Source organism: Sciurus carolinensis, chromosome 8, assembly GCF_902686445.1.
Source record: "Sciurus carolinensis chromosome 8, mSciCar1.2, whole genome shotgun sequence".
NCBI classification, from domain to species: domain Eukaryota; kingdom Metazoa; phylum Chordata; class Mammalia; order Rodentia; family Sciuridae; genus Sciurus; species Sciurus carolinensis.
The window spans coordinates 31158065-31171234 of record NC_062220.1 but is presented as its reverse complement, the minus strand read 5'-3'; the positions used below and the strand labels follow the sequence as shown (position 1 = coordinate 31171234).

The 13170-nt window shown below is 37.6% G+C and overlaps 1 protein-coding gene across 5 annotated transcripts in view; it reads right to left on the bottom strand.

Moving 5' to 3' along the window:
- Positions 1-3250: 3250 nt before the first annotated feature.
- Positions 3251-13170, bottom strand: part of Aass (aminoadipate-semialdehyde synthase) — a 58827-nt gene continuing 48907 nt past the window's right edge. For all 5 annotated transcript variants that reach the window (XM_047561424.1, XM_047561429.1, XM_047561425.1 and 2 more), the window contains 5 exons: positions 9945-10040; positions 8208-8323; positions 7459-7547; positions 6779-6955; positions 3251-4927 (listed from right to left, as the gene is read on the bottom strand). In XM_047561424.1, coding sequence (XP_047417380.1) covers positions 4809-4927; positions 6779-6955; positions 7459-7547; positions 8208-8323; positions 9945-10040 — 597 coding nt within the window. In that variant the 3' untranslated portion in view covers positions 3251-4808. The remainder of the gene's footprint in view (positions 4928-6778; positions 6956-7458; positions 7548-8207; positions 8324-9944; positions 10041-13170) is intronic.

The following is a 13170-nucleotide window of genomic DNA, read 5'->3' as shown; positions in this document are numbered from 1 at the left end:
AGTTAGAACCAGAGTCCACAACTTGCCTTGATGTCCAAGTCTGTCCATCATACGATTTTGCAAATAACTTTTATTAGAGCACAGTCATGCTCATTCATTAATGCATTACCTAGGATTATTTCCACACTACAAAGGCACAAAGGAGCAATTTTGACACCATTGGTCTGTAAAGTCTAAAAGGTTTATTGCATGATTTGTTTACAAAAAAATAAGTTGGGTGACCCCTGATGGAATTATATGCTTATTATAACTCACTCACTCCTCCCTAGGTCACCACTGACTTTAACTTTGTGAGACAAATTTGCTATTTAAATTTATATTGAAATAATTTATTATTTATTATACTATTACTTTACTATTAAAATTTCTTTCAGAAAAATTTTGAGAGGCAATACAGTGTTTGATTATATCTCACTTTATTCAAGCTTACTGACATTTCCTTTACTGTCATCACCACCGACACTGACATTTGATCATCTTGTTAATCATACCCCTTTGATCACTGGTTGTTACCATAAAACCCAAAGCAGTTAGTTATATTGAGAACTCACAGATTCCCACCCTATCCAAGATGTCAGTTCCCCAGTTCCCAATCTTGACACTGTTCCAGATTGGGGATGGAATCAATGTGACAGATGTTGAATTTCCTTATTGTATTGAACTCAATGTTGTTTTTTAAAATCTTTAATAAAAAATGTCTTATTAATGGAATAGTGATCTCCATATATTATTTAGGACAGATGGGACCAGATCTTAATCCATTTTGATCCTTTTCAAGTGTCTCAGGAGACATTTACTCAGTTGTCATGTATCCTCTCCCTGTATAAAACCTGCTTACCCTAAAGGCACAATTGGTTTGTTCTAAATACCAGGATCTGAGCACAGTCCATAAAGGTGAAAGAGGTGATTCATTTATATCTTTAAAAGCAAGAGAATTTCCCACAAGGAGCAAAAAATGTATTTGATTTGTACTCTTATAACAATTTAAGATATATTTCACTTACCATAAAGCTCACACAATGTGTACAGTTCAGTGGGTTTGAGTATATACAGACTTGTGCCACCTCTACCTCAATCAACTCTACAGCATTTTCATTACCCCAAAAAGAAAACCCCATACTTGTTAACAGCCCCTCCATTTTCCTCCCAATCCACCAGCAGTAGATAACCACTAATCTACTTTCTCTCTATATGGACTTGCTTATTCTAAACATTTCATATAAATGAAACCACACCATATATGGCCTTTTGTTTCTGCCTTCCTTCACTTGGCACGTTTTCAAATGGCTCAGGAGACATTTACTCAGTTGTCATATATCCATGTTTATCTATGTTGTCTCATGTAGCAGTACTGAATACTCTTCCATTGTACAGACATACCACATTTTGTTTATTTATTTACTTTTTTGAACTTTTGGCTTGCTCCAGTTTTGGGGTCACAGTGAATAATGCCTCTATGAACATTTGCCTACAGGTTTTGATTGGACTTATGTTTTCACATATCTTAGTTATCCACCAGCAGCTTGAGAGTTCCAATGTCCTGGTGTCCTTGTCAACACTTTTTCTCTTCTTTATTATAGCTATTCTAGTGACTTCAATGTGGTATCTCACTGGGGATTTGAGTTTTCTCTCCTGATGGTTAATGATGTTAAGAATATTTCATGTGACTATTGGTCTTTTATATCTTCTTCAAAGAACTATCAATTCAAATCTTTTGTTCATTTAAAAAATTATTTGACTTTTTAATTATTGAGTTAAAACAGTTCTTTATATTCTGTCTACATGTTCCTCTCTTAGCTGATATGTGATTTACAAAATATTTTTCTCATTCTGAGTGTTTTCTTTTTGCTTTCTTGATAGTGTCCCTGGAAGCAAAAGGATTTTTAACTTTCATTCTGTCCAATTTATCTTTGTGTGTGTGTGTGTGTGTGTGTGTGTGTGTGTGCACGCGCACGTGTGTATGTGTGTGTTTTGGTGTCATTAAGAAGCAATTGCTAATAAATACAATTTTCTCATACTAGACAAAGGGGCCAAAAATATGCAAATGAGAAAAGATAGCCTGTTCAACAAATGGTGCTGGGAGAATTGGAAATCCATATGCAACAGAATGAAACTAAACCCACATCTTTCACCATGCACGAAACTAAACTCAAAATGGATTAAGGACCTCGGAATCAGACCAGAGACCTTGCATCTTATAGAAGAAAAAGTAGGTCCAGAGCTTCAACATGTCAGCTTAGGACCAGACTTCTGCAACAGGACTCCCATAGCACAAGAAATAAAAGCAAGAATTAATAACTGGGATAGATTCAAACTAAAAAGCTTTCTCTCAGCAAAGGAAACTATCAGCAATGCAAAGAAAGAGCCTACAGAGTGGGAGAAAATCTTTGCCAATCATACTTCAGATAGAGCACTAATCTCCAGAATCTATAAAGAACTCAAAAAACTCTACACCAAGAATGCGAATAATCCAATCGACAAATGGGCTAAGGAAATGAATAGACACTTCACAGAAGAAGATCTACAAGCAATCAACAAACATATGGAAAAATGTTCAACATTTCTAGTAATAAGAGAAATGCAAATCAAAACCACCCTAAGATTCCATCTCACCCCAATTAGAATGGCGATTATCAAGAATACAAGCAACAACAGGTGTTGGCGAGGATGTGGGGAGAAAGGTACACTCATACCTTGCTGGTGGGACTGCAAACTACTGCAGCCACTCTGGAAAGCAGTGTGGAGACTTCTTAGAAAACTTGGAATGGAACCACCATCTGACCCAGCTATCCCACTCCTTGACCTATACCCAAAGGACTTAAAATCAGCATATTACGGAGATACAGCCACATCAATGTTCATAGCTGCTCAGTTCACAATAGCCAGATTGTAGAACCAACCTAGATGTCCTTCAATTGATGAATGGATAAAGAAACTGTGGTATATATATACAATGGAATATTACTCAGCCATAAAGAATGATAAAATTATGGCATTTGCAGGCAAATGGATGAAATTGGAGAATATCATGCTAAGTGAGATAAGCCAATCTCAAAAAACCAAAGGACAAATGATATCGCTAATAAGTGGATGATGACACATAATGGGGGGTGGGAGGGGTTAGTGTTAGGGTTAGAGTTAGGGTTAGGGAGGGGGGCAAGAATGGAGGAAGGAAGGACTGTATAGAGGGAAAAGAGGGGTGGGAGGGGTGGGAGGAAGGGAAAAAAATAACAGAATGAATCAAACAACATTACCCTATGTAAATTTATGATTACACAAATGGTATGCCTTTACGCCATGTACAAACAGAGAAACAACATGTATCCCATTTGTTTACAATAAAAAAAAAGAAGCAATTGCTAACTAAAATCACAAAGGTTTAATTCTGTTTTCTTCTAAGACTTTTACTGTGATAGTTCTTAATACTCAGGCCTTAAGTTCATTTTTAGTCAATTTGTGTGTGTGGTGTGAGGTAGAGTTCCAACTTCATTATCTGCAAGCGGAAATCCACATTTCTAATCACCATTTGATGAAAAGGAATATTTTTCCTCTATTGAATTGTCTTAGCACCTTTTTCAGAAAATCAAAATGTAGGCATCATTTCTGGACTCTCAACTCTAGTACTACTTTATTCTTTTTGATGCTGTTGAAATGGTTTTCCTATCATCATTTTTGGTGAATTTGTTGAAGCTTTATAGAAATACAATCAATTTCTGCATGATATTCTTGTGTCCTGCAACTTTACTGAATTCATTTATTAATGATAATTTTTTGTTTTGTTTTGAGTAAGTCTTTGGATTTTCTCTGAATTTCCTTTAGATTTCTATGCCTGAGGTCATAGCATCCACAAATAGAGTTTACTTCTTCTTTTGCCATCTAGATGTCTTTTATTTATTTTCTTGCCTAATTGCCCTGATTCGACCCTCCAGTACAGTTTGAATAGTAGTAGTAAAAGTAAGTACCCTTGTCTGATTTCTGATGTTAGGGGGAAATCATTCAGTCTTTCACCATTAAACATGATACAAGCTGTGAGTTTTTAAAAAATATCTTTTATCAGGTAGAGGCAGTGCCCTTCTATTACTAGTATGTATGTGTGTGTTTATTATGAAAGGGTGTTGGATTTTGTTAAATAAATTTTCTGTGCCTAATGAAGGGATCAATGTGGATTGTGATTTAATCTCATCTATTTCTTTCTCCAAACACTCAAGAGAAACCTACTAAAAAATGACATTCACTGAATAAATCATAACTTTACAAAAAAGGCATGAAATAGCATCTTTTAAAAGGTTTGTAGATAAGAAATCTAAAGATATCTAACAATCAATTTTCTTTCTTTTTTTTGGGGGGGGGGGTGCTGGGGATCGAACCCAGGGCCTTGTGCTTACAAGGCAAGCACTCTACCGACTGAGCTATCTCCCCAGCCCCTCTAACAATTTTAAAAATATAAAAATATAACTACATGAGGAATTTTTCTGACTAAAACAGTAAAATTTCATGGCTGATCATAGGAAAATATATTCTTATAAGAAAAAGGAAGCATAATAAATTAACAGTGTGATCATTATCCCTTTTACACACATATGAAAAAGTACATGGCAGAATTATTAAATTTCTCTGGTAATGACTAACATTCTATTCTAAAAAAATTCATATTAAAATAGAGACTTGCATTTCAAAAGCCATTGTATTAGCTTAATCAAAATATATCATGCTTTATACTTTATAAAATAGCATATTTATAGTCATGTTTGTCACACAAATGTTGAGAGCTGTGTTTCTTGGGAAGATAAAAATAATACAATTCCCAATTATAGCTTAATTGTACTCTGTGTAGTATATATAATGCCTTCTGCTTTAATCCGCTCCAATATTGGCCCATAGATCTCCTTTGAGAAGGGCCCCATCAAGCCTTTGGCTTCAATTTCACCTGGAAGAAAATAAAAGTGCGATTATCATTTTAAGGATGGTGCTAAAAGTTCATTTCCCCGGCAAGAGGGAAGGTCTCACCTCAGCAGTAAACTCAACATAATAGATGGTCGGAGACCTGGCATTATTGAAACATCTGCTTACATGTTCCCTGCTAGATCATTACTTTGTCAACTCATTGTAAGAAAATGGGGTGAATTTTGGATTGAAAACACAGCTGAACTTAGGGACAGTGTCATTAGCTGCACTAATTCCTGCCAGAATGAATAGAAACCAATCTGATTATTTGACCACTGGTACCTGTTCGGATGGCTGAAACAGTAAATCTAGGCATTTTCCTTAAGGTCCAAAATGACTCCAGCTTTTATGACTTCTTCACTGTTGATCCTTAAAGACTAAGTACGTAGTTTAATTTGACATTATCTGATATGCTTTGTAGATAAGTTTGCTTGATATTTCACATTTAAACACATTGATGTTTTCCACTCCCTTCCTTCTTTCAGCAGTCCAAAGGGAGTATTATATTCAGAGGTAATGCATATTGAATGCATATGTGATCATAAAGGAAGAGTGGAGAAATGAAATTTGAATTCATTTATAGAGGGTTTGTTATGGTTTGGATGTGAGGTGTTCCCCAAAAGTTCATATGTGAGACAAGAAGTTTCAGAGGAGAAATGATTGGGCTGTGAGAGTCTTAACCCAATCAGTTAATTAATCCCTGATAGGGATCAACGGAGTGGTAACTGAAATGGTAGGGTGGGTTGGAGGAGGTGGGAATTGAGGGTGTGGCATTGGGGTATATTTTTGTATCTGGCAAGTGGAGACCTCTCTCTCTTCTTCCTGATCACCATGTGAGCTGCTTCCCTCTGCCACACTCTTCTGCCATAATGTTCTGCCTCTTCTTGAGCCCCAAGGAATGAAGTCCGCCTTCTATGGATGAAGACCTCTGAAACTGTGAGCCCTCAAATAAACTTTTGCTCCCCTACAATTGTTCGGGTCAGATCTTTTAGCCACAACAGCAGAAAAGCTGACTAAAACAGGGTCCCAGACTTCAGATGGTTTAACATAGTGATTTTCTACTTTATTATGGTGTATTCAATATAAATCAACGTATTTATATTGAATATATGCATTTGTTATAAATCATTCTTAGGATCTTGATCTTTTCCCAGGCTAGTGATATGCCATATGATACTCTCATGCAATGCTGGGTGGCAGCAGCCAGCCATTGTTCCCATTCAGCCACAAGATCACCAGAGGGAACACCTGATACTCTATAGTAAACTGAATTGCTAAGCTATGATGTTCATTAGGTTAGATGCAGTCAATGCACTTTCAACTTAAGACATTTTCAAAATACAACTAGTGTATCAGGATGCAAGCCTATGGTAATTCAAGAAGCATCCATAATCTTAAATATAGAGTATAGACAACATACTGACTGAAACACAAAGTTTAATAAAATATGATTCATATAGGAAGGAAATCAACATTTCCTTGTGGGTCCCTGTATGTGGTAGGAACTTGATATATTATTTCACTCAAAGGAGACAATCACCTTATGAATCAGGGATAGCATTACCCACTTTCAAGATGTGGGACCTGCTCAGAGGGGCTGAGTAAGTGACACCTCATCACAGCTAACTCATGACTGAGCTGAGTGGAAATCAGTCTCACTCCAAAGTCAATGTTCTTCACTCTCCACAGGGTAACCCAGTAAGGGATCTTCTAAGATGGCTCACTTACAGTCAATGCCAGTGTTATGTTCAAGAGTAATTATCCTATGTCCAGGCACTGAATGACTTGGAGGTGATACCAAGACAGAATCAGCCCTTAAATGAACAGAACTTACCATCAAGCAACATTTTGGCTGCCATGGCAGTGGGAAACCCCACAGTTTTAGCCATTGCTGAAAAGCCATTAAAGTCTCCATAAACCACAAGATCAATAGTTTTCGTTTCTAAATGTCCAGAAGGATGTCTGATTCCAAAGCTGTCTCTCATCACAATCATGTCTTTTTCTTCAGGACCTTAAAATAAATAAAGACATTTTGAATTGCCACTGTAACTCAAATAACTCATTATAATTCAATTATTGTATCTCTGCTCCTACCTGACCCCTTCTGCTCTCACATGCTTTCCTTCCCATTGTACATGGTCATTAGACCATTATCCTACTGCTTTTCAGACCAAAGACCAAGGGGAAAATTCAAGGAAATTAAAACTCTGATTGTGTTGATTTTTCAAGGTCAGTATCACTAGCTATACAGTCACAAGGACACTGCTGCAGAGGCCACACATGTAATTCCAAGAATGCTCCTTTAGCATTTTCCTAATAAATTATAATACAGCTATTTTTTTTCTTTCTCATAGTACCCAAGTCCATTCTTATCTAATATCCTCACACTCTAGATAAACAGCTCAAGTGCCCTTTCCTTCACATCACACCACCCTATTCTTCCTGCCAATCTAATCCTCTGACTCTATTGTATGACTTGTCCTCAGGGATACTTCTCTAAGACTCAGAGCCTACCATAGGAGAGCTTCAAGGCCAAATGCTTGGAGAGTGCGTCCACAATGGAATCAGCCTGGGGGACTTGATCCTCCCCAAGTAAGCCCAACCTGAAAAGTATAAGAGGTGCTGCATTAATTCAAGCCCTACGCATGTTCTTGTTTGGGAAGCAGAAAAGAGCGTAACAAATTTTATCTCAAAAGGGCAGAATTGCAAATTACTGCCCAAGTTCTAGGACTCTTCTCAATTATAAAAGAATGATAATAGCAATGTTTTAAACTTTGGAGTCATCCCCAGACACCCCCAGGAACTGCTCCTTGTGGCAGAGCAGAAATGGTGCATTGTAAATCTACATTGTATAAAAGCTTTTTGTGAGAATAATTTACAGATTAGCTGTTCACCTTAAGTACACCTGCATAATGCACAGCAGTTATATGAATAAACATTTTAAAGTACTGGGGGAATACTCAGAGAATCTCCTACAGAAAAGCAAAATTGTACCACTTTGTTCAGGAATGAATGGGAAAATGTTTCAAAACAAGTATTTTCCAAATTTTAAGTGTCATTTGGTTGCTCCTTTTACCTACTTTTTATCCCCATGTAAGCATGGTACACACTAATCCTTCTACAATGGACCAACATTAGAACAGCTAGTTAACCCAAAGCAGATGTAAAATGCCTGTTTGTATCTTTACCCTTCTTTGACTAGAAAATACCAAGTAATCATTGGTCCAATATATTTTGCTCTAACTTAAATGGTGGGTGCCTACCATTCGGCAGCCTCCAGCTGAGTCAGGTCCCCTCCCAATTTCTCAAGAACAGCTTCCTTAAGCACATCACATGTAGAGAAGCGTGAAATTCCAATGAGGTCACAGAGGAGTTGTTTCTGGTTAGAAAAATAAAGATAATGAATCTGACATTATTACACTATGTGCATATATGACTACATGACCAGTGTGATTCTACATAATGTACAACCAGCAGAATGAGAAGTTATAGTCCATTAAAGTATGCTGTGTCAAAGTGCATGTGTAACTAATTAGAACAAATTTTTAAAACTGAAAAAAATAAAGATAGAAATATAAGTTCCTAATAAAATAAAATACAAAATATCTGAGAAATTATCCCATTAAGACATTGAACTCAACCTCAAAATTTTGAGTTAGAAACAACAACGTACATGTATCTGCACCCCTACACATCCATAAATGCATGGTATTCAGAATGATATTTCAGTGTAAACACTCAATACTAAGGAAAGGAAATGCCAGCATATTTCCAGGTTTCACATATCCTCTGTTACAATTTTCACCCATTCTTCCCCACCTTCCAGCAGTCAGTTTTGGCCAGGATAAAGTGAAAGGGACTTGGCTGCTGCGGTTGCCAGTAGCAACCAGAGTTCTTTTGTAGGTTCAAGAGATGAGAAAGATCGTGCAGGGTAAAAAAAAGTATATATATCAAAAGAACACTTAAACAGTGGTCACAGCTGTTTCTACTTTCTAAACAAAACTTTTTCCATACTTTCCAAAGGGAAAGTCATGCTGTAGATCAGGGGTCAAAAAGCTGATTCACCAGCCAAATGTGGCTCATCACATGTTTTGTAAATAAAAGTTTTATTGGAACACAGTCATGCTCATTGATTTATGTATTGCCCACAGCAGAACTGAATGGTTCCACAGAGCCCCCTAAAGTTGAAAATTACAGTGTAATCCTTCACCAAAAAAAGTTTGTAAACCACTGTTCTAGACTACAACAAACAACACACTGGGTCCACCCTAAGAATGCCTGCACCAACCTCCCCAACCTAGCTGCCTTAAACCCAAGGGCTCCCTAAAGATATTTACTCACTACTGTCCAACAGGTAAATTTATGATAGGCAAAACTTAAAACAGCTTACAGATGCACAAAAAACACTGCATTGAAACACTAGTCCTCTTCTCTTGTGGTACATTTCTGTTGGCATTTCTGCTGAAATATGGGCACATTACTGTAAGTTGAATGATCAGCTGGTAACAAGTTAACACTTTACATTCAGTTTCAAGTCTCCAAAGTTCCTTCCAACTCCAAGACCAAAGATATGGCCATTAACTGAGTAACTGAAACTCAAATTACTCATGGTTATGAATGGCCAAAGGAGAAGATTGGTGGAATTCAGGGGTTAGGACTCCGACTCTGTAATACACCAGCATCTCTCCTGGATTATTATATTCAGGGGCCCAAGTGACTCCTCCTACCACCACACAATTGGAGGATCCCAAAGCCTAAGGCAGAAAACATGTAGATCTATTTCAGGACTCAGGGAGTGATTCAACGGTACAAGTTGATGTAGAAAATAGGGTTAGTGGGTCAATCCCTTGCCCTTTCCATCCTCCAGTAGTGGTGAACAGAAACAGACCTTTAGGGCAAGGATTTATCTTCCTACTTCAGCTGCAGATTACACATCTGATCATTTCAGATAGCTTTTCTGGAGAGCAGCAGACAGCACACAATTCCGGAGCCACACTCACCCATGTGAGAGGGTTGGCCTCAGGTCGAAGGGCAGGATATTCCTCTCTATTTATCAGACCCAATTTTACAAATCCATTCAAAGCTTTTGAATATCCCTGAAACAATAATTAGTAAAAGCATGAAAGTTTTCTCTTATAAGAAAACACTTTCAGGGGAAAAATAACAGAATGAATCAAAAACTATTACCCTATGTAAATGTATGATTACACAAATGGTATGCCTTTACTCCATGTACAAAGAGAGAAACAACATGTATCCCATTTGTTTACAATAAAAATAAATTAAAAAAAAAAAAAGAAAATACTGTCAGGTTTTTTTTTTTTTTTTTTTTTTTTGAAAAGAGTATCTATCTTTGTAACTAATTTAGAAAACAGACTGAAAATAGTCATTTGTATTGCAGCTATGGGTACGATCACCTGCAAGATCAATAGAGTCATAAAAATCCTACTAGCTTATATAAAATACTTTGCAAAACCTGGGTCTTTAATTTTTGTTTCTGTGTACCCTGGGAACCGTGAGTAATGACAGCATAAGGGAAAATTTCCATGTGTGATATATATATATAGTCAGTTCAGCAGACTATTATGTAATAGAACAGTTAGTTTTGCTCTTTCTTATCATGGAAGAAGGAACTTATAAGAATCTCCCCCAAAGGAGATAATCCATTCTACTGACTAAGAACCACTACCCTCAAGTATATAAAATGTACATATGATCATATCACCACTCAGATTAAAGTTCCTCATACGTCCTTCAGGTTAAGTCTGAAGTCTTTGGTATATTATATAAAACCCATCACAACATGTCCCTGCAGCCTGACTCACCACCTCTCACCATCCCTAAACACACTGGGCTCCTCTAGAGATCAGGGTCTCTGCACCTGAAGCTCCTGTGCCTGGAACATGTTAACCACCTTTCTTCAGCTGTGCAATGTCTGCTTCTCCCTAGGATCCAACTCAACATACTTCTGAGACCCCAAGAGAGTGGACATTCCCATCTCTGAATTCTACAGCCTTTGTACGTACCTCTATTGTGGCAATTAACACGTTATACTGTGTCTATTCAGCTGAATTACAGGCATAGAAAACAGGAAAATTATATTTAATTATTTTATTATATCATCACAACTTATTACTGTGTGTGTATCCTTTGTTCCCATGCCCTCATGCCATTTTCCTGCATTCTAGCATTTCAGTCTGCTTAAGGAGAACAAGTGACTGAATAAGATTCTGATTTGACATATGAGGTAAAACAAACAAACAAACGAAAACCACAGTGGTTTGTTCTGTGTGCAAATCAGAGGGGAATGGAGGCCTAAAACAGGGACCTCGGTAGTTGCTGCAATAACTGCTAAAGGAGAAAGAGGAAAGTAACGTTCGGCGGCAAAGTTTTTAAAATAAATAATAGTTCCTGGGGCCATCAGAGATTTGATCATTAAATGATGAAATGTCATAATCTTCTAGCTGTACAAAGAGGGAAGACAAAAAAGGAATATGCAAGTTTGCTTCAGTAATCCCACAGGTACTAGGGTTTCTTAATTTCAGAAATATAAGTTTTATTTTGTTTCTATTTTTACAGCCCTGGGATTGAACCCAGGGCTTCATGCATGTGAGACAAGAGCGCTAACACTGAACCACATCCCCAGCCCTAGATAGTTTCATGGAGACCTCCAGAAATGAAGTCATTCATATACGCAGTCTTTGAAAAACACTGAGCAAACAGCTGCCACGTGGCAGGAGCTGAAGCCTCAGAGGCGGAAACCTTATTTCCTATCCTTGAAGAAACTGCAGACCAGAAGACTGGTCAGTCAGATAAGTCAGACAAATGACGCCTGGCAAACAAAGATCAATATAAGTGACCACTGATGACCAAGCTACCATGGAATATTATTTGGTGCTATGACAGAGTGGACACAGTCATGGGGGCACAAAGGAGTGGAAACTGGCATAGACAGAAGAGGGGTGACTCGAGGGGAAGGAGTTAGGAAGATCCCAGGGGAAGGTGGTGTCACACTGGGTCTGGAAGGACAGCAAATGACAGGCAGGCAGAGGAGGGTAGCCAAGGCCTCCCTGACATATTTGAATGACAAGTGTCTCATCTCCAATCCTGGAGAGTGTATTTGAGTTGTTGAAGGTTGTGATAGCTTGCCCAGGGCAATTCTGCAACATCTTCCATCTTCAGGGGTTTCATGGACTTAGCACTCATCCATACACATTCTTCAGGGTTTTAGTCAATTCTTAAATCTATTAAGATCCTTTATTCCTAAATCTGCATGTTTGGCAAAAGACGATACTGAAAGCTATCCAGAAATTCTAACTCCTGGACTCCCCCTCCAAAAATAGAACATATTGAACTAATTGAAGAAAAACAGATGAGGAAATCTTCCAGATCAAGGGATGGCATGGCTAGTTCAAATAAGAATTTCTGCTGTGCCTACAGTTTGCAGGGGAGCCATGGCTTATAGGTCTTTTAGAACCTTATCACAGACATCTTGTTTAACTCTGGACAATGAGGACATCACACTCATGAGAGTATGACTACCAACCTGCCCTCTGAGAACTTATAATCGTTTTTGGGACACAAAAAAATACACATAAAAACATAACTGAAGATACTAGGAAGTAAATGCTAAGAGACATAGAAGCAATAGATGCTCTAACAAGAAATATAATGGTTGTCATTTATTTAAAAATAAACAGGGGCTGTGGGTGTAGCTCAAGTGATAAGGTGCTTTCCTAGTATGTACAAGGCCCTGGGTTCAATCCTGAGCCCACAAATAATAATAATAACAATAAATAATTAAGAGTATGAACCTGGAAGACATTATGCTAAGTGAATGAGTCAGACAAAAAGAAAAATATTATACGATCGCATTTATATGTGGAGTCTTTTTTTCTAAATGTCAAATACCAAATATGAAGAGATAAAGAATAACAATGGTCACCAGGAACCTGGGGCATTGGGGTTAGGAAGCATGTTGGGAGAGGAATGGGAAGAACTTAAATTAAGGATGCAAAGCAGCTGATAAACAGGATAAAACTCCCCAATTCATGGCCACACAGAGCTCCGAATATCAGCTTATTTTGGATACTTACAGATATAATAAGTTCAGGACCTCAATACGAAATCAACCTGGATTTAGGATGACCCCTAAATCCAATGGCTGGTGTCCTTAGGAGAAGAGGAGAGAACATCAAGGGTCATGTGAAGATGGAGGCAAAGATG